This window comes from Carcharhinus amblyrhynchos, chromosome 6 (genome assembly GCF_965287045.1).
Source record: "Carcharhinus amblyrhynchos chromosome 6, sCarAmb.v2.hapA, whole genome shotgun sequence".
Taxonomy (NCBI): Eukaryota; Metazoa; Chordata; class Chondrichthyes; order Carcharhiniformes; family Carcharhinidae; genus Carcharhinus; species Carcharhinus amblyrhynchos.
Window position 1 is genome coordinate 5,180,298 of NC_137329.1, and position 22,746 is coordinate 5,203,043.

At 41.9% G+C, this 22,746-nt stretch overlaps 1 protein-coding gene across 2 annotated transcripts in view; it reads left to right on the top strand.

The window, feature by feature from the left end:
- ttc17 (tetratricopeptide repeat domain 17) overlaps positions 1–22,746 on the top strand; it is a 102,644-nt gene that overhangs the window by 5,917 nt on the left and 73,981 nt on the right. For both annotated transcript variants that reach the window (XM_080189856.1, XM_080189857.1), the window contains exons 2-5: positions 11,278–11,367; positions 13,863–14,032; positions 17,003–17,114; positions 18,281–18,412. In XM_080189856.1, coding sequence (XP_080045982.1) covers positions 11,278–11,367; positions 13,863–14,032; positions 17,003–17,114; positions 18,281–18,412 — 504 coding nt within the window. The remainder of the gene's footprint in view (positions 1–11,277; positions 11,368–13,862; positions 14,033–17,002; positions 17,115–18,280; positions 18,413–22,746) is intronic.

Sequence of the window (22,746 nt, forward strand, 5' to 3'; positions counted from 1 at the left end):
TAGGGATGCCGGTGTTGGACTGGGATAGGCATAGTAAGTAGTCTCTCAACATTGGGTTAAAATCCAACAGGATTATTTGGTAGCACAAGCTTTTGGAGCCTTGCCCCTTGACTCACCTGATGAAGCTACCAAATAAACCTGTTGGACTTTAACTTGATGTTATGAGACACTTTCTGTGCTTATCCTGTTTAAAAAGCTTCTCAAAAATCCTGGCCTAATTTCAAAGCAGGATTTCGGTTTTGTGGAATTTCTTGAAACTTTTGCTGCTGTGAAAAGATGCAGAATCTTCGTGCAGACTGTCAACAAAGGAAAAAAAACTTTTTTTTGAGTAAACCAAGTTCTGCCCATAACAGATGCCATGTTGGTGTTCTAGTATTGCTTTTAGTGGAAGCCAAATTGAAATGATTTCAGTACTGGGAGCCCTAGAGTATATTGAATGGAACAATATGACAGCAGAAGCTTTAGGTGTGGTTTTAATCCTGAGGGCAGACAGCATCCTTAGGAGGAGTAATGGCCTGAATTATGCAGTCAGCAACCAAGAGATGATGTGCATTGCTGTCTTCAAGCAATGCAGCCCACAGAGGCTGAGCACGCCTCAAAGCGGAGGTTTCCACTTTTCCAAGTAGCACAGAGTGGAGTGTGCCGTCCAGAAATCAGAGCTGGCAGCAGGCAGATTGAAACAGTTTCATCAATAGCAAAGCAGAATGTAAAATGCAGAAAATGTCAACCACATTTAAATCGTATACAGAGGGAAAAGTAAAGATTTGGACATAACACGAGAAAAACTAATATTAGAACAAAAATGTTTTAAAAAGTAAATTAATTTTTAAAATATTCTGAGTCTCTAGCTTGTAAAAATCATATCACAAGGCCTGAGAGGTTGTTCAGTAATTACGAGTTGCTTTGCCCTTTAAATGTTCAGCCAGTTGAATGAGCCTTAAAAATTTCACAGGTTTTTACAGCGAGCATAATGGGTCAATATCTGACATTTCTAAATGTTCTATCCATGACTGCGACTGCACACCCTGTGAGGAGAAGGCTGTTGTTGACAGCAACTTTGGGTTTTCACATTTCACTGCATGTGTGAATGCCAGAAGCTGTTGTCAGCATTATACAATAACAAAAGCAAGAGTGACGCCTCATCCCATTCTTACTACCCAAAATTCCAAGCCAGTGTCTTTTTATATTGTTCAAATCCCCTCAGTTGAGGTCATTCTATGTCTTAAAAAACAATGGCCACGAGGGTTTTCCTGTACTGAAATTCTTACTTCCCTAAGAACGAAGATAAATGCTAGGAAGATTTTAATAAAGATATTTTAAAATATGAATATATTTGGCTTAGTGTTTTCACATGTGAGTCAACATCTTTTTGAGAATTTGTTATGCTTCCTTCTCTATTTGTCCAATGTACCATTGTCTGATTGAGAGTAATTTACTTACTCTTAGGATTCTATCAGTTCAGGTGTCTGCTTGGTTGGGAAGCAACCGACCTCCAGTTATCTCGTTCCTCTGACTCGATAATTAAGATTGTTGTCATAGTTCAGAAAGTGTCAGCGGAAGGAAATGATCTTTCATCCTGGCAAGTATATTGGCATATGCTGTTAACATTACCAAAATAATTATTCTACCATGTGTTTTGCAATGTTGACTTCCCTGCCCCGTATTTATTCCTGAGTCAATGTCACTAAAATATCTCGTCTTTACCACATTGTTGTCTTTGGGAGCCTGTGTGCGGATTGGCTGCTGAATTTATGACATTGAAATATAGTCACTTGTTACAATGGTACTTCATTAGCTGTGAATCACTTCAGGATGTCCTGCAGTCATCACGAAACATAGAACACTACAGCACAAACAGGCCCTTCAGCCCACAAGTTGCGCCGATCACATCTATACCTACCAAGCCATAGAACTATCTGTAACTTCCAATGCCATTAGATCCCATATACTCATCCAGAAGTCTTTTAAAAGACCCCAGTGAGTTCTCCTCTACCACCACCGATGGCAGCCGATTCCATTCACTCACCACCCTCTGAGTGAAAAACTTTCCCCTAACATCCCCTCTGTACTTGCTTCCCAGCACCTTAAACCTGTGTCCTCTCGTAGCGACCATTTCAGCCCTGGGAAATAGCCTCTGAGAATCCACCCTATCTATTCCTCTCAACATTTTATAAACCTCTATCAGGTCGCCTCTCAACCTTCGTCTCTCCAGGGAGAAGAGACCTTAAAGAAAGGTTCTATGTAAATGCAAGTCCTTCCTTGGATGATCAGATATTGACGTTAGCTAAACCCTGATGATATTGAGAGACTGATTGAAGAATTGGTCTCAAAGTCAGTATTTATCAGAGTCTATACAGTGATTGCTTCTCGTGTGCTTTGGGCCATCCTGAGTTATGAAAGGTGCTAAATGAATACATATTCTTTGTTCATGCAGATTTGCAATACCATTTAAAATTAAGTGAAACATGCTCAAACATTTTAAACTATACATGCCATATAAAGATCCATGAACATTTGACAAGGGTCCCAATTTCATGGAGAGAGTTATTCGAGGACTATTTTCAGGCATCCTAGCAGTTTGTATTGTGCTGTTTCCTCATGGGGTGAGCTACTGTTTTTAGGCATGCTGCTCTGGGCAGCTGCCAACTAGAATTTTGCATACCCCGATGGTTGGATCAGTGACAATGATTATTCAGAGCTTCTAGCAGCTTCGTACAGCATTGTAAAAGTTGAGACGTGGAAACACACTGATTTATTGAAGCTTATTGCACTCGTACCTTAACTCTGAAAGCAGAAAGACTTGCATTTATAATAGTACCTTCCATAATCTCAGCATATTCCAAAGCATTTTACAGCCAATTGAGCATTTTTGAAGTATTGTCCCTGTTGGAATGTACCTTTAAGACTTGATTACCTGTAAAGACTTGCATTCCAACCATTATCTTGTAAATTGAGTTTGTGTCTGTATCTGCCCTGTTTGTGAACACAACTCCTCACTCATCTAAAGAAGGAGCAACACTCCAAAAGCTTGTGCTACCAAATAAACCTGGTGTTGAGACTTCTTACTGGAATGTAAGAAAAAACAGCAGCCTACTTATGCACAGCAAGCTCCCACAAGTAGCAATGACCAGATGCCCATCAAGTCTACACCACTCTCTGACAGAGCATCTATGTGCAGGCCTGCTGCCCCACCCTATTCCCATAACCCCACACATTTACTTCACTAATTCCCTGAACCTCCGCATCTTGTGACACACAGGAGCAATTTAGCATGGCCAACCCACACAACCTGCATATCTTCGGACTGTGGAAGGAAACCCACGCAGACGTGGGGAGAATATGCAAACTGCATGCAGACAGTCACCCGAGGCCAGGGTCCCTGGCGTTGTGAGGCAGCAGTGTTAACCACTGTGCCACTATGCCAATTATCTGTTTGCTTTTGTGTTGTTAATTTTTAAGAGATAAATATAGGCCAGCACACAAGAAATAACTTCCTATTCCTCTAGTAGCAGGTGAGGCCTCTGTAAACATTTCATTTGAATGACAGCATCACGGACACCACATTCTCTCAGTGCTGCACTGGAGTGTGAGCCGCGACCTTCGTGCTGAAGGCTCTGGAGTGGGATTTCACCCCACAATCTTCTGACTCTGTTAACCTCCCAACTATGTTTTGAACTTCCCCAATGATTGTATCCATATTTTGTTCCATTTACTTTGAGGTAATATTATCGGGTTGCTTTAACTGTACTATTTTATATTTGACACACTGTAATGCAGTCCTCACTTAACTGCCATCTTTCCCGTCTGTTAAGATTGGTATAAAAGCAGAAAATGCTGGAATTACTCAGTAGGACCAGCATCTCAGGCACAGTGGTTAGCACTACTGCCTCATGGGATTGATTCCCGGCTTGGGTTACTCTGTGGAGTCTGCACACTGTGCATTCTTCCTGTGTCTGCGTGGGTTTCCTCCGGGTGCTCTGGTTTCCTCTCTCAGTCCGAAAGATGTGCTGGTTAGGTGCATCGGCCATGCTAAATTCTCCCCCAGCTTACCCAAACAGGTGCCGGAGTGCGGCAACTCGGGGATTTTCACAGTAACTTCATTGCAGTGTTAATGTAAGCCTACTTGTGACACAAATAAACTTAAACCTAGCATGAAGGAGGAGCTAAAATAAATCCTTGTTCGTCAGGAAATTGTATTGGGGAAATTGCTAGGATTAAAACCTGATAAGTCTCCAGGGCCTGATGCACTGCATCCCAGAGTACTCAAGCAAGTGGCCCTAGAAATAATGGACATATTGGTGATCATTTTCCAGCATTCTATAGACTCTGGAAGAGCTCCAGTGGATTGGAGGATAGCTAATGTAACACTCCTTTTTAAAAAGGAGGGAGAGTAAATGTAATTTGGCCTGACACTGGTAGTGAAGAAAATGTGGAGTCAGTTATTAAGTTTGCAATTACTGAGCATTTGGAAAGCAATGACAGGATCACTCCAGGTAATTAAAGGAAATTGTGCTTGACAAATCTTCTGGAATTGTTTGAGAATGTGATCAGTAGAGTGGATAAGGGTGAACTAATGGATGTTGCGTATCTGGACTTTCAAAGGGCTCTGACAAAATCCCACAGTAGAGATTGGTGAGCAAAATTAAAGCTCATGATATTAGGGTAATGTATTGACATGGGTAGAGAACTGGTTGGCAGACAGGTAGCAGAGAGTGGGAAAAAACAGATCCTTTTCAAAGTGGCAGGCAGTGACTAGTGGGGTACCTCAGTCACATTAATGATTTGGACAAAGGAATTGAACACTATCTCCAAATTTGCAGATGACACTAAGCTGGGTGGCAGTGTGTGCTGAGAAGGAGGATGCGAAGAGGCTGCAAGGTGATTTGAACAGACTGGTTAAGTGGGCAAATACTTGGCAAATGCAATATAATGTGGATCAATGTGATGTTATCCACTTTGGCAAAAACAGGAAGGAAGATTATTATCTGAGTGATGGCAGTTTAGGAAAAGGGAACTGCAGTGTGACTTGGGTGTCATAAGACATAGCAGCAGAATTAGGCCACTCGGTCCATCGAGTCTGCTTTGCCATTCAGTCAAGGCTGATTTTTTTTTTCTCTTTCCCATTCTCCTGCCTTTTCCCCATAACCCTTGATCCCCTTATTAATCAAGGGCCTACCTATCTCTGTCTTAAAGATGCTCAATGACCCTGGTCTCCGCAGCCTTCTGCGGCGAAGAGTTCCACAGATTCACCACTCTCTGGCTGAAGAAATTCCTCCTCGTCTCTGTTTAGAGGGTCGTCTCTTTAACCTGAGGTTGTGCCCTCTGGTTCTAGATTTTCCTTCTAGTGAAAACATCCTTTCCATGTTCACTCTATCCAGGCCTCGCAGCATCCTGTAAGTTTCAATAAGATCCCCTCTCATCCTTCTAAACTCCAATGAATACATAGAACATTACAGCGCGGAACAGGCCCTTCGGCCCACAATGTTGCGCCGACCAGTCTTATTTTTAAAAAAAACATTGACCCACTAATCTAAACCAATCCCTTTTCGTCCATAAACCTATCCACCAATCTCTTAAACGCCCCCAAACTAGGCGCATTTACAACTGCAGCAGGCAGGGCATTCCAGCCCCTCACCACCCTCTGGGTAAAGAACCTGCCCCTGACATCCGTCCTATAACTACCCCCCCTTAATTTAAAGCCATGCCCCCTCGTGCTAGATTTCTCCATCCGAGGAAACAGGCTATCACCATCCACCCTATCTAAACCTCTAATCATCTTATATGTTTCTATAAGATCCCCTCTTAGCCGCCTTCTTTCCAGTGAAAACAACCCCAAATCCCTCAGTCTCTCCTCATAGGACCTCCCCTGCATACCAGGCAACATCCTGGTAAACCTCCTCTGCACCCTCTCCAAAGCCTCCACATCCTTCCTGTAATGTGGGGACCAGAACTGCACACAGTACTCCAAGTGCGGCCGCACCAGAGTTGTGTACAGTTGCAACATGACGCTGCGACTCCTAAATTCAATCCCCCTACCAATAAACGCCAAGACACCGTACGCCTTCTTAACAACCTTATCTACTTGATTCCCAACTTTCAGGGATCTATGTACACATACACCTAGATCCCTCTGCTCCTCCACTCTATTCAAAGTCCTCCCGTTAGCCCTATACTCAACACATCTGTTATTCCTACCGAAATGGATTACCTCACACTTCTCCGCATTAAACTCCATCCGCCACCTCGCGGCCCAGCTCTGCAACCTGTCCAAGTCACCCTGCAAACTTCGACACCCTTCCTCACAATCTACCACACCTCCGACTTTGGTGTCATCAGCAAACTTACTAATCCACCCAACTATACCCTCATCCAGATCATTACAGACCCAGAGACCTCAACCATTCCTCATATAACAAGTTCTTCATTCCAGGGATCATTCTTGTGAACCTCTTCTGGACCCTTTGTGGACCCATCTCCAGAACATGGCCCTTTCCAAGGCCAGCACATTCTTCCTTAGATATGGGGTCCAAAATTGCTCACAATACTCCAAATGGGGTCTGACCAAAGCTTTATGCATCCTCAGAAGTACATCCCTGCTCTTATATTCTCGCCCTCTCAACATGAATGCTAACATTGCATTTGTCTTCCTAACTGCTGACTGAACTTGCACGTTAACCTTAAGAGAATCTTGAACAAGGATTCCCTTTGTGTCCCTTTGTGTTTCTCATTTCCGAAGCATTTCCCCATTTAGAAAATAGTCTCTGCCTCCATTCCTCCTTCCAAAGTGCATAACCTCACACTTTTCCACATTGTATTCCATCTGTCACTTCTTTTCCCACTCTCCTAGACTAGGAACAATGGCTGAAGGCTGGCATGTAGGTACAGCTGGCAGTGAGAAAAGCTAATGGCATGCTGGCTTTCATAGCAAGAGGATTTGAGTGTAGGATAAGAATGTCTTGCTGCACTTATACAGGTGAAGCCACACCTATTGTGTGCAGTTTTGGTCTCCTAGTCTGAGGAAGGACATTCCTGCTAATGAGGGAGTCCAGTGAAGGCTCGCCAGACTGATTCCTGGAATGGCAGGACTGATGTATGAAGAGAGATTGGACTGACTTTGCTTGTACTCACTGGAATTTAGAAGAATGAGAGGGGATCTGATAGAAATATATAAAATCCTGATGGGACGGGACAGGCTAGATGCAGGAAGAATGTTCCTGATGTTGGGTAAATGCAGATCTTGGGGTCACGGTCTGAGAATAAGGGGTAAGCCATTCAGGATTGAGATGAGGAAGAATTTCTTCGCTCAGAGACTTGTGAACCTCTACCACAGAAAGCTGGTGGGACCGGTTTGTTAGATGTGTTCAAGAGGGAGCTGGACATGGCTCTTGTGGCTAAAGGGATCAAGAGGTATGGAGAGAAAGCGGGAGTGGAATACTGAAAGTGCATGATTTGTCATATTGAATGGTGGTGTAAGCTCAAAGGGCCGAATGGCCTACCCCTATTTTCTATGTTTCTTTATTGGTGTTTACTCTGGCTTCTCTCTCCAAGATGCTTTTCCAGCAATTTAGTTTTATTTCAGATTTCCAGCAGACTGATAACGCCTTTTACATTTGCTAAATCTCGTTATGTTTTTCTGCACGTGTTTCCTTGGACTGTAAGATCATTTAACTTTTACATCTATTTCTGTACAGTTTGCAATGTGGAAATTGCATGTTCTCCCCATGTCTGCATGGGTTTCCTCTGGGTTGTCAATTTCCTCCCACAGTCCAAAGATGCGCAGGTTAGGTGGATAGGCCATGTTAAATTGCCCCTTTGTGTCCAAAAGATATACAAATTGGATGGATTAAACATTCTAAGTGCATAGGATTATGGGCATTGGGGGTTTGGGGGGAGGGGAGGTAGTGTTGGCCTGTGTAAAATGCTCTTTTGGAGAGCCAGTGTGGACTCAATGGACCCTCCTTCTGCACTGTAAGAATTCTGTGGTTCAGTCTGTGATGAATGGTCTAGTTCATGGTTCGTGTTAATATCTTAGAGGTAATTTTTAGTTCTGGACAGATTAACGTTCAACTTTCCTTGCCCACGTATCTCCTCAGAAGCTGTTTCACCTCTAACTTTTTCCTGTTCTGGAGGAAGTGTGCCGACGTGATACTTCACTGTTGCTGGGTCAAAATCCTAGAACTCTGTAACAGCCTGCCGGGTGTACTTAGACCACATGGTCTACAGTAGTTCAAGAAGGCAGCACACCAATGAATGCTGGCCTCGCCAGTGACACCTGCATCCCAACAAAATAATTTTAAAAAGTGTCACGTGTTAGCATACAGTGAAAAGTTTCTTGCGCATTACACAGACAAAGCATACCAATCATAGAGAAGGAAAGATACCAATCGTAGAGATGCAAAATGTAGTGTTACAGTCATAGCCAGGGTGTAGAGAAAGGTCATCTTAATGCAAGTTAGGTTCATTCGAAAGTTTGATGGCAGCAGGGAAGAAGCTGTTCTTGAGTCCGTTGGTACGTGACCTCAAACTTCTGTATCTTTTTCCCGAAGGAAGAACGTGGAAGAGAGTATGTTTGGGGTGCATGGGATCTTTAAGTGTAGACAGAGTCAGTGAATGGGAGGCTGATTTGAGTGATGGTTTGGGCTACTTTCACGACTTTTTGTAGTTTCTTGCGGTCTTGGGCAGAGCAGGAGCCGTACCAAGCTGTGATGCAACCAGAAAGAATGCTTTCTATGGTGCAAGAATGAATAAAAAGGTATGCTATCCCAAGAATTAATTAGAGAAAAGCTACTTGATATGCTGAGTATTCACTTTTATATTTCAGGCTTCCAGCATTCATAGTATTGTTTTATTTACTGAAGTGATTTCTGGCTCCAATACAGTAAATTAGCCATTCAAATAAATCCCCGAGTTCGTAATGCCGATGGCTGTATTACTTCATCGCTGTGTGCAAGGAAATGATGAACCAAGGAAGGAGAGGGTGATTAGGAGGGTTTTCTGAAAGTTCAGTTGCAGAAATATACTTTGAGTCAGTTTCTAAAGGTGAAGGCAGAGGTAGTAGACCAGACAGAGTTGAGGGGGCAGTTATGAATTTTGGATTGTCGTAGATATCTCGGATTTAGTGGTGTCTTGCTCTCATAAGCAATTGACTGTAATGCTGTAGACTTGGATTGTCTAAAATCCTAAAATTGTCTAAAACATGTTGAAAGGCTATCTGAAGGATGGTAACACACCTTGGTATTTCCTTTCCTTTGGGGAGAGTTAGAGCAGTTCTTCAGACTCATTAAAATGTCTGTCAGGGCTGTCTTTCTCAACCTTAAGTAAGGGTGATCATCTGAGGAGCACACCTGATTTGAAATCGATTCAAAAAGGGGGTAAGATTATAATCCACTTTATGATGATACAACAAAGCAGTTGCATCATCCAAGAATCTGATGAGCATCACCTTGTGACACAAAATAGGGATTTGTGTCTTTTGCGCTGACTGTCACATTCTAAATGCAAATTGAACAAACACTTGATGAGGATAAAGCTTCATAGGAATTGATGTGAGCCGCTTTATCTTGCGGTAAAATTAGACTTGCTGTAATTTATAATGTATAGCAATGATTTTGAATGTGAATGTGTGGTGTTCCCACGTATCCAGTTGTTTTATTTGACACAAGATCACTTGTTCCCAACTGTTGGGTGCTTGTTCCATTTTTTTTGCTACAACATTGTTGCAGTTATTTATTTGTTCAACCACACCTTCACCTTCACTTCTGCTCGAGTCCAAGGTTTCCAAACTGTGGGGCCCTCTTTCAAATGTGCATTTTCTTTCTGTCTGTGGCCCAGTCAGTTAGTTGCCAAGTATTTGTAACAGATCATTTTGAACAACATCTTGTTTGTGTGCGTACAACACAGTATTACATCACGTTTGGATTCTAACCATCAAATCACAATCTGCAGATATAGGACAAAGGTCAGCAGCCTGAGCATAAAAACATGTTTCTGAAGGTGACCCCTACTGCAGATCCTGTTGCTCGTCAAAATGAAATTGTGTTGGAAAATGGAGCATTTGCATGTCTGGTCAAGATGCAAAGTGAAACTTTATAAACTTTGTTCCAAAAGTGCCCCCCTCATTCCAAATTAAGAGCATCTCCCACTGTGGCCTGGAAGATCTATTGACCTAATTCCTGAAGCTGCGGTTGGGTCCTTTTTTTCAAATCTGCTTTCAACAGCTTTGGACTTCAGCCTTTAAAGTTCCTAAAATTGGTAAAGGTTGCTGCCAGTGAGGAAAATGGAATTTGGAATGTTTATGTACAGCTGGACTCATTGACTTTGTGAAGTACGTGTATTAATTAGAGATGATGAGGGCCATAACTCCCTCAGAATGGCAATCAGTGACGGATTGCCACTCCACACCAACTTGCCTACACCAAAATGCTAACACACCTGTCTTGCCCAGGTTCAGGGCCAGTGAGGTTCGAACAATAAAGCACGTCCCCAGCCCCAGCAGCCAAGTGTAAAAGGAGCTGCATGCAGGAGGACATGTCCCCTTCCTAGGGCAATAGCTGCCGAATGGCAAGTGAGCTCAAAGGCCCCATTAAGAATTAGAGGTCAGCGAAAATGTAAGGGAAATGGGGTGTGGGAAGTCAGACATACGGCAGGGGAGGAGGAGTCCGATACCTGAGGTGCAGGTCGGAGAGGTGTGGGGGAATGTGGAGCAGCATGGTCAGAGTGGGGGGGACTAAGCCTTATCAGGTAGGTGACGTCAGATCGAGCAGCGGGGAATCTTGTGCAGGTCGGGTTCTGAGTTAGGGGGCGGTGGAACTGGGTGTCCCCTGGGGTTGGGTTGTCCCGTGCAGATGGGATGCTTCGTTGAGGGGGCGGTGGGGGTGGGCAGTCCCCTGTGGGATTGGGGGTGTCCTGTCCGGTGCACAGCCTGCATCTTTAAAATAATTACACCAAAGTTAGAAGTGCTTTAATTTCTTCCAACCCTTTTTCAGTAAATATATGAATGTAAAACTGGCCGAAGTTAAAGATTTAAATTTTTTTGTCGCATGGTTCCCAGCACAATTGTCCAGGGGAAGTTACCTCTTCTGGACAATTGCTTGGTAAGCTGTTAGCTGGGAACTTCCGAGAGGGATTCCAGAGCACAACTTTGGGATATCCTCCAAATCCGTCAATGGGAAGCGTTTATGAGCCTCTATAAAATACGTTCTTAAAATGTGTGCAACTGTGAAAATGTGGTTTGAAATAGTTGGAAGGAAGTACTATAATATTTCATTTTTTTGGCAGGTGGATTCCCCTCTTAATTTGAAACATCCCCATGATTTGGTGGTGTTTATGAGACAGGAAGCGACAGTCAACTACCTCAAAGAGTTGGAAGTAGGTTATGAAATCCTTTTATTTGATTAAGGTGCATGAAACTTGAGGGAAGAGAAATTTTAATAAAACACAGCTGGAATGTTTCAGATGTTATGAGACTGCAATTAGAAAAGAAAAATAAGCTTTGTTTTGTAATGGAATCATAGAATTTTACAGCACTGAAGGCGTAGCGCAGTGGTTAGCACTGCTGCCTCAGAGCATCAGGGACCAGGGTTTGATTCTGGCCTCTGTCACTGTCTGTTTGGAGTTTGCACATTGTCCCTGTGCCTGCATGGGTTTCCTCCAGGTGCTCTGGTTTCCTCCTGCACTTCAAAGATGGGCGAGTTAGGTGGATTGGTCATGCTAAATTGCATGTTCCGGAGTTGTGGGGGTTGAACTATGAGGAGAGGCTGAATAAACTAGGCTTGTACTCGTTGGAGTTTAGAAGAATGAGGGGAGATCACATTGAGACATATAAGATGATGAATGGGATGGATAGGATAGAGGTAGAGAGGCTCTTCCCGCTCAGAAAGGACAGTAGGACTAGAGGGCACAGCCTCAAGATAAAGGGGGGGCGGTTTAGAATGGAGTTGAGGAGGAACTTCTTCACTCAAAGGGTGGTGAATCTCTGGAATTCTCTGCCCGTTGAAGTGGTGGAGGCTGCCTCGCTCAATATTTTTAAGACGCGGGTTGATAGGTTTTTGATAGGCAAGGGGATTAAGGGTTATGGGGAGAGGGCGGGAATGTGGACCTGAGCCACGACAGATCAGCCATGATCTTATTGAATGGCAGGGCAGGCTCGAGGGACTAGATGGCCTACTCCTGCTCCTATTTCTTATGTTAGTGTCCAAAGATGTGCAGGTTAGATGGAATCGCCATGCAAAATGTGAGAGATAATAGGCATAGAGTGGGGGAGAGGGCCTGTGTAAGTTACTCTGGCAGACTCGATGTAGGGATTCTATGAAGGAGGCCATTTAGCTCATTGTGTCTGCATCAGCTCCTGACAGCCACCTAGCCAGTCCCATTCTCCAGCTTATCTCCGTAGCCCTTTAAATTCATCACTTTTAAATATATATACAACTCTTTGAAACCTAATGATGAAAGAAAACTGGTAATAATCTGATGGCTTCACTATCTGGCTATCAAGTCTTAATTGTGAACTTCCCCATTTCAGTTTACTGAAGAATCGTCAATGAATGGCTTCTTATGCTATGTCATGCTTTTTACCAAAAAGCTTTCCCCTGAATTTTTACTTCTTTCCAGTCGATTTTTAAATCACTGAAAATGTTCAGTTTGGTTAATGCAGCAGGCAAAGGATTTATTACTGAGAGCGCAGCCTTTAGATTTATTTGTTCTGCAGATTTGGATTCATGTGGACTGAATCCAAACCCTGGCAAACTGAGCTTCATAAGAATTCAGGGGGGAAGCCGGGAACATATAATCTGGACAAAATTGATGTGAAGACCCCATAAAAGGAGGAAAATCTACATCAAATTAGAAATTTGAGTGCATCAGATCCTCGGAGGTAACAGATTAGACATCCAGCTGAAGACGTGAGGTTATGCAGACATTTGGTATATTGGTTGTCAAACGTGTTACTTCACAGGACGATGGAACATTTTCATTAGAGCCAAAGGTATTAAAATCAGAGTGGATCCTGCTGACGTATTAACGTGGGTACAATGTTTGTAACCAAGGTTGAAAGTGGGATGGCATGACTAGCAAATGGAAGAAAAGGTCCATTGAGCAGTCTTGGTTGTGAGGCTCTTCCCCAGCATACCAGCTTCAGTATGTAATGTCGGGAGCAGAATGTCAATTCATTTCACTGTCCTTTAAGACTTGCTGAAGTGATCTTTGTGCCCGGAGCATTTGAATCATAGAATCCCTGCAGAATCATTGAAACCCTACAGTGCAGAAGGAGGCCATTCAGCCCTTTGAGTCTGCACTGACAACAATCCCACCCAAGCCTTATCCTTGCGACCCCACATAATCCCTCTGATTCTGAGGTGAAATCCCAACCAGACCTGTTCCCCATAACCCCAAGTATTTGGTCCGCTAATCCCCCTAAATATAAATAAAATATAAAGGAAGAGAAAGATTGCTACTTAATCAAAAAGAAAGTTCATCTGACAAAAAAAGCATCTTTATCATTTTTTTAAGATTAACCTTCCATTTCTTACATCAAATTGACAGAACACTCATCAAACAAACTGTGGTAGTACCTGTTTGGGGAAGATGCGAGTGTTTGCACTCATTTGAATAACAAAGTAAGAATGTAGATTTCAGGAAAACCTGGCCACTATTAAAATTGCAACCAAAGATCTGTTATCAAGTCTCATTGACTCCAGTTATTTCAGAATTATGGTGCAAGTTGTTCTAGTCTTAAAACAATTATATTAATTAGGGAAGTTTGTCTTCATTGTGGAACAGTGTATCCTCTGTAATGTCATGTTCAGATGGGAAAGGTAAAGTCCTTGACCATTAAAAATATTAACTCTTCCCTCCTCCATACACAGAAACATTTAGTAGCTCAGAAAATTCACATAGAAGAAAATGAGGATCGAGACACCGGTTTGGAGCAGAGACATTACAAAGAGGACTCTGACTGCATTAAAGCCAAGGTACCTCTTGGGGACCTCGATCTGTATGATGGAACATACATTTCTCTGGAGAGCAAGGATATCAGGTTTGAAAGTGCATTTTTAAAAATAGTCTTTACCTCCCTGCCATTCACCAGAATATTTATTTATGTATTTAGCATCTACACAGCCAAGCAATTGCCTTGTCAGTGAACATAAGAACATAAGAAATAGGAGCAGGAGTAGGCCATCTAGCCCTTCGAGCCTGCCCCGCCATTCAGTAAGATCATGGCTGATCTGTCGTAGCTCAGTTCCACATTCCCGCCCTCTCCCCATAACCCTTAATCCCCTCTCTTACCAAAAACCCATCAACCCGCGTCTTAAAAATATTTAGCGAGGTAGCCTCCACCACTTCAACGGGCAGAGAATTCCAGAGATTCACCACCCTTTGAGTGAAGAAGTTCTTCCTCAACTCTGTTCTAAACCGCCCCCCCCCTTTATCTTGAGGCTGTGCCCCCTAGTCCTACTGTCCTTTCTGAGCGGGAAGAGTCTCTCCACTTCTATCCTATCCATCCCATTCATCATCTTTTATGTCTCAATGAGATCTCCCCTCATTCTTCTAAACTCTAACGAGTACAAGCCTAGTTTATTCAGCCTCTCCTCATAGCTCAACCCCCTCAACTCCGGCATCAGCCTAGTAAACCTCCTCTGCACTCCCTCCAAGGCCAAAATCAATCTCTCTGTTAATTTGCTAGATGAAGTCTAAGGCAGCAATCTGCCATCAAGTGACTGTCACAAACAGTTCAGAGAATAGTTTGCACTGATTTAGATCTGCCACTTCTGCTATTATCACACCACAAAGTCGTTTTAGCCACGTCTGTCATGACTGTGTATAGGAGTAAATCCAAATGAACTTTGGAAATCAACATCCAGGCTCTGTATTAATGACATATGGGAGCGACTCAAGAAAGGAATAGTTTGCTTATTGCCAAGTAGCCAGAGCTGTTTAATTGGCTTCACTCCTAATCAGCATCCAGCTTCATCCTTGGCTTTGATCTCTAGGATTTCTTATGGAAATTGTTCTTGTAGTTAAACCAAATTTACGCTTGTTGGTGAAGAATGAAATGTGTGTCTGTCTCTGCTTCCCACGTATTCCCAGCAGTTTCTCATTTTGCACTTTTGTGTACCTATAGAACACATTCATCAAATAAAGCAAATCGATAGCCTCTTAAAGGGCAAATTTCTCTTTAAACGATACCCTTCACCTTTGTATCTGAACATAATCAACATTTAAACATAAAGTTGCTGTAGTCCCAGATGACTATACGCTGCTGTCCCCTTTGAGAGGGAGAGCTGACTGGCGACTTAACCGTAGCATTATCACATCTCAGACAAGAGGCATGGTTGAAAGGGCCGGGCTTTCATGAATAACCTTGGCTGGTATGTTGAAACGTGGGTAGAAAGTAGAAGCAGGAGAAGGCCATTCGACCCTTCAAGCCTGTTCTGCTGTTCATTATGATCATGGTGTATCATCAAATTCAGAATCCTGATGCTGCCTCCTTGCACTCCATATGCTTTGATCCCCTTAGCCCCAAGAACTATATCCAATTAATTCTTGAAATCACACTATGTTTTGGTCTCAACTACATTCTATGGTAGTGAATTCCACACATTCATCACTGTCTCGATGAGGAAATATTTTCTCACTTCAATCCGAAAAAGTTTACCCTTTATCCTTAAACTATGACCACTAGTCTGGACTCTCCCAACATCAGGAACACTCTTTCAGAATCTACCCCTGTCTAATCCTGTTGGAATTTTATAAGTTTTTCTTCTCTCACTCTTCTAAACTTTGGTGACGGTTAGCACTGCTGCCCCACAGCGCTGGGGACCCTGGTTCGATTACTGGCTTAGGTCACTGTCTGTGCGGAGTCTGCACATTCTTTCCTTGTCTGTGTGGGTTTGCTCCGGGTGCTCTGATTTTCTCTCAGTCCGAAAAACTGCTGGTTAGGTGCATTGGCCATGCTAAATTCTCTCTGTGTACCCGAACAGGTGCTGGAGTGTGGCGATTAGGGGATTTTCACAGTAAGTTCATTGCAGTGTTAATATAAGCCTACTTTGTGATACTAATAAATATGTTATAAACTCCAGTGAATATAGTCCTAACCGATTTAGTCTCACCTCATATGACAGCCCTGTCATCCCAAGAATCAGCCTGGTAAACCTACACCGCACTCCCTCTACAGCAAGGGCATCCTTCCTCAAATAAGGATACCAAAACTGCACACCCTACTCCAGGTGTGATCTCACTAACAGCCTAGACAATTGCAGCAAAACATCCCTGTACTTATACTCAAATCTTCTTGCTATGGAGGCCAACATATCATTTGCTTTCTTCACTGCCTGCATCACAAACCAGTTGACCGGCCAACTGGGCTAACCAGCATCCTTAACCCCTCTTGCATCCGCGATGACATTAGATTTGTGACCTAACGGAAAGGAACATCTGAAAGTTTTGCCTTGCGTCAGAAATGAACTGTTAATGCAAGTTAACAGTTTTCCCTGGTTCTTTGTGGGCAACAGTATTTCATGAAAATACTGCTGTTTAATTAACGTTAAATGTGAATCAAAGTCTGAACCTATCTCAGTTGTTAATCAATCAACTTGATCATCCAAAAGTCAGTACCCTGGAAGTAGTGAGTAAAAAAGTATTCATTCCTCTTTTGAAATGAAATTCCACTACTGCGAGGCTGTAAAGACACACCCCAAGAGTTGACTGAATTCTGTATAACAGGGATTGTTAAGTACAGCATTGGTTGGACTTTGAACTTAATCTGCAGTCACTGAATTGTGAGATTAATACTCCACTAAAATAAATGATTAATTTATGCAAGGGTTGTAACTTTTTCTGTGGATATTAGTTTATAAGTTTGCAACTTTAAGTGGGTATTTGTCTTTTTTCCTATGTATATGTATGCATATTTGTGTGTGTGTGTGTATTTTTAAACCAATCTGCCTGTTTTTTGCTGCAGCTTTTTGTAAACTGCAGAGACTGACATGGTGTTCTTTTCTTGTAGCCCTGAAGAATACATTGATGCAAAAGCCCCATTACCTCCAGATCTCGAAACGCCAGAGTGTACAAAAATGATGGAGCTTCCATTTAGTATTCATGCCTTTCAGCATTTGCGGGTAAATGCTTTTCTGCAGGCTCATTTGATCCTACACAAATTGCACTTAAAATAACACTCATTTAGTTAAAGACTGAACTCCTGACAGGTTCTTAGGGAACTGTCTTTTTAAAATTTTAATGGCTCCAATGGAAAGAAAAGGCAACAGCAATTTACATTTATATAGCACTTTTCATATTAAAAAATGTCTAATTTCTTTGCTTGAGGAAAATAGTAGAGACTGATCGGGCAGTGAGGAGTTCATGAGGAGGGGATAAGGGTTGAAGAAGAATGTTTTGCTAAGTATGGAATAAAGTAACAGGACAAAGTGACATTTTGAATCTAAGCCTAGAATCTGCTGGATCCAAGTTCTGCTGCACTACAGAAATCTCAAAACTCTGTCTTTCAAGCTGTGCTTCATTGAAGCCTGGAACTCCTACGAAAGAAGTGTGTATCTCCAATTGGCAATTTAATTTTATTTCTAAGAATGTGCCAATAAACATGAAACAACAGTGTAGGTGTCATTTGACAGACCATTTTTAATCTCTCTGCCTCTGATAAAAAAAAAAGTTGCTGTATGGCATGTCCTTTATCCCTTAGGGTTTGCATTCCAAACCAGCCTCATCTGAGGAGCTTAAGAACTACCCTGTACTGGTTATAAGGGTTCTTAATAAATTAAGTTTAATCAGTCCCATGTTTATAATTAATATTTTGTACCTGTTACCAATTTCACCCTGGGCAAGAGTAAAGATAATATAAAATAATTCCCTTCTTAATAGTTGAGCATTAAATATTGAAAAAGTAGTTTGAGATTAAACCAGCATCTTATATAGGAGTTCTGGATACTAACAGTCAAACAGAGTGAAATAATGTAGCTGTTCATTCTAACCCAATTTTTCAAAGTCTGCAACTTTATGTCGCAGAGTTAATTGTCCAGATATGTTCCGAAGATAGTTTTGCGTCAACCATTACTAACATAGAGAATTATACACGGCGTGAAGGGTAAGAACAGTCGACATCACCCCATTGTTTACTCTATGTGGCCTAAACCAATTTAGACCTAAAAACAATACTGGATCAGAACAAATTGGCTTTAATGGAAAACATGCAACTTATACTCTTTTATACTTCCAAGTTCTGGATTTGAAAATTGAAGTGCCTTGTAATAAATAAAACTTTTGTTTCTAGGGTATCCAAGAACGGATTAATCTCACAGCACCAGTATTATCAAAAGAAGACCCTATCTTTATCAGCTTATCAAGAAGATTAGGTAGAAGTATTGAAGAAATAGGGCATAGAATTAATGCGGCCTTGTTGAAGGTACGGTTTACGTTTTTATTATTTTGGCTGTTAGTGTGTGAATGAAGTAAGCTCTGCATGCATTCTTTGCAGCATACCTGCAATTTGGCCAAGCCTGCCACCTCTTTGAAAGTGCTGTCTAATTATTTCCATTCTCCTGCACTTTCCCCATAGTCTCAAATACAGCAATCTGAAAACCAGCCATGCTCAAAAACTGGACACTTTTTAAAGCTGCCATGCACAAATTTTAATTATTAGATGTGTAAAATAGCTTTGATGAAGGGCCGTCCCGACTCGAAACATTGTCTGTATTTTCTCTCCACGGATGCTGTCAGACCTGCTGAGATTTTACAGCATTTTCTGTTTTTTAAAGTTAAAGTTTATTTATTAGTCACAAGTAAGGCTTCCATTAACACTGCAATGAAGTTACTGTGAAATTCCCCTAGTTGCCACATTTCAGCGCCTGTTTGGGTGAATGCACCTAACCAGTACGTCTTTCACACTGGGAGGAAACCAGAGCACCGAGAGGAAACCCACGCAGACATGGGGAGAACATGCAAACTCCACACAGACAGTGATCCAAGCTGGGAATCGAACCCAGGTCCTTGCCGCTGTGAGGCAGCAGTGCTAACCACTGTCCTGCCTCAAGTGTAACAACACTTGTTCAGCTAGGTGCTGTATTGGCATGGTGGCATGCTGACTAATTATCAGCTTTGAGTTCTTGCCTTTTCCAGTGCTTTTGAGTGGTCTGAGCAACCCTTGGCCCGAACCACCCAACCCGAAAACCAGCAATATCCGAAACACAGTCTTGATCCCATAGTCACCTGCTTAGAGACACTGCACTGAGATTGCGATTTATCTATTCCTTTTAAAAGTTGGTACTGAATCAGCTTACAACATTCTTTTAGGCAGTGCGTTTCCAGATCATCATATCTTGTGTAAGAAATAAACAAATTTTCACCTCCGTGATGCTTATTTTGACAATCACTTTAAATCTATTATACTGGAAGCAGTTTCTCATTATTGTGTTAAACCCCAGCATGATTATGGACACCTCCGTTATATTCCGCCCTTAACCTTCTCTGCTCTAAGAAGAGCAACTCAAGTTCCTGTAGTTTCTCCACATAAGGGCTACATCCTTGATATTCTAGTAGATCTTCTCTGTAGCCTTTCTAAGGTTTTGATGTTCTCCTGATGCCCAGAATTCAACACCGTATTCCAGCGGATCCCTACCTAATGATTCATGAAATAAAAGAACCACTGGGAAGATGATCGCCTTTTCCTTTTTGATGTGAAATACGATGGTCTGGAACGCTGCCTGAAAGGCTGGTGGAAGCAGATTCAATCGTAACTTTCAAAGGAAATTGGATAATCTACTTAATTTTGTACTCCCTTGTTTCTATTTATAAAGCCAAGGGCGCCCTGTGCTTTTTAACAGCCCTTTTAGCTTGTCCTGCCACCTCCAATTATTTGATTACAATTTGTCTCCATTCCTGTTGTCCTCTCAAATGTATCATTTAATTCATATTATTTCCTCTCAGTCTTCATATCAAAATGCTTCATTTCATACTTCTCTGCACTAAATTCCATGTGCTGATTTTTGCCACCAGTCTATTATTATATTTCTCTTCAGAGTCATAGAGGTTTATAGCAAGACCTTCGGCCCAACTTGTCCACGCGGCCCTGTTTTTACCATTAAGCTCATCCCAATTGCCCACATTTGGCTCATATCCCTCTATACCAATCTTACCCGTGTATTATATTACACGTTTTCAAGTCTCACTAACCTGAAAAAGTTTAAAGTTGTCCCCTGTAAACCCAAGTTCAGGCCATAAATATATATCCGAAAGAGCAATCATTCTAATGGTGACCCTTGGCTTACATCCAGTCTGGGAGTAAAAAAAACCCACAGTCTCTACTTTCTATCCTTCAACCAATTTTATGTCCAAAATTTTAATTTGATGAGCTTCAGTTCTGCTAATACATTTATTATGTGGTAGTTTATCAATGATCCTATGAAAACCTGTAGACATATGAGCCACATGACCACCTTCATCCCTCTTTGTCACTTCATCAAAGAATTGAGTCGAGTCAAGTCAGTCAAACGTGATTTACTGTTAACAAATACCAATTTCTATCATTTTGAATCCCTAGCATATACCTGTTGTGTAAGATGTAACAAAACCATTGCTGTATATCAGAACAATATCTGGTACCAATTAGTTACTGCTCATTTATGAATTGGAGATGCAGGAAAGTACCTGGTTTTATTGTTCTTGTTTCCCTTCCCGCACTTAATGTGCAGAAAGCAAACTTTCATCTGTTTCCGTAGCTAGCTTTTGTTGGAACAGGTTGCTATCCCTTTGCCAGAAGCTTATAGTTTGAGGGAGATCCAATCCGCATCAAGCATAGCTAACCAGGAGTGTCTCCTGTTGTTGCTGCTGCTGTTGGTATGTGGAAAGGATTTTACATAGGTTGATATTCAAATGTTGGCTGCATTATGAACACAGTTTCCTTGGCCATTAGGTCCTGAGGTGAAACTCAAACATGGAGCTTCTGGTTCAGAGGCAGAGACGCTACCCACTGTACCACAAGACCTCCCACCTGGTTATAGAACATAGAACGTAGAACACTACAGCACAAACAGGCCCTTCGGCCCACAAGTTGCGCCGATCACATCATCACCTACCAACCTACAGACCTATCTATAACCCTCAATCTCATTAAACCCCATATACTCATCCAGAAGTCTTTTAAAAGACCCCAGCAAGTTCGCCTCCACCACCACTGACGGCAGCCGATTCCATTCACTCACCACCCTCTGAGTGAAAAACTTACCCCTAACATCACTTCTGATATAAAATATGTCCAAAATGTTCATTGGAATAAGATCCAGTTATGAATTTGGCATTACAACTGCCATCATTTCTGAACTTGTTACTTCATACCTAATTATATGTTGTTATCCCACCATTCACCTCTTCCCACTCACTCGATGAAGGTGCCGCACTCCGAAAGCTTGCAATTCCAGATAAACCTGTTGGACTTTAACCTGGTGTTGAGGGACTTCTTACTGTACCCAATGTCGGCATCTCCACATCAGAGTGAAAAAAAAACTCCTTGCTCGATTGTAACCCAGTGGAGCAAAGAACTGATCCAATTAATAGTACTGATGTATCGATCTCGGTAATGGATAGTACAGATAGTCAATGTTTGTCTCTTCCAAAAGACAGTTGAGAAGTTGGAATAGCTTTCTCAAACTTCCAGTAGCAATTTGAATAGCTAAACTCAAATGAGAGCTTTTTCCTTGAAGTGATGTGTTTGTCTTAATCAAAAATGGTGATGAAGCAAAAAAATTGAATGATATTTTTGATGGCATTTTCAAAGGAAAAGTCCAATAAATATGTGTTTTTTAAATTTCCATAATTTTAATGGCATTTTCCAAATCCATTTTCACTAACTATTTTGAAAGTTGAATATCAATTTATTCAACAGTTTCTCTTCTGTCTCATAATAAGTTGAGCACAATTATATTGAAAAGAAAATTTAAGCTTTGTGGAAAAACAAATTAATTTGCCTTGTACTGAAGAGAATGTAACTTTGTGCGCTAAAAACGTTTTGAAATCTGCCACATCGGTTCTCAATGTGTTACCCAAATGTCATAAAGCTTAAGCTGCTTCAGTCATTTCTAGTCAGCTGTGAGGACTGTAAAACATTTCGAAATTTATTGATCTAAAATAATTTGATCAATATTCCTTTTAAATTTATACTGTTCGCAAGCCTAAGGAAGAATTATTAAGGCAGTGCACCTTTACGTGAAAATGGAGCTGAATTGTTCAGTCAGTAATAATTAAGTGCAGTAATTGCAAGGTTCACATCAAACAAGTAGAAGTACTTTAAAGTTTATTTATTAGTCACAAATAAGGCTTACATTGACCCTGCCTTGAAGTCACTGTGAAATTCCCCTTGTCACCACACTCCGGCACCTGTTTGGCTCCATGCACCTAACTAGCACAGCTTGTGGGAGGAAACCGGAGCACCTGGAGGAAACCCATACAGGCACGGGGAGAATGTGCAAACTCCACACAGATAGTGACCCAAGCAGGGAATAAAACCCAGATCCCGAGTGCAGTGAGGCAGTAGTGCTAACCAATGTTCCACCGTGCCACCCGCCTATTATCATACAGTTAGATTTTAATGCCATGCCCTGATGTTTTCAGGGAGCATCATGTCAGCTAATAGGTTAAAATGGTAGATTTCAGTTCCCAGATCTATATAAAGCAGCAGCCCCATCAACTGCTTTAACCAAACCAGCCTCCCATCCAGTGACTCTGTCTACACTTCCCGCTGCCTCG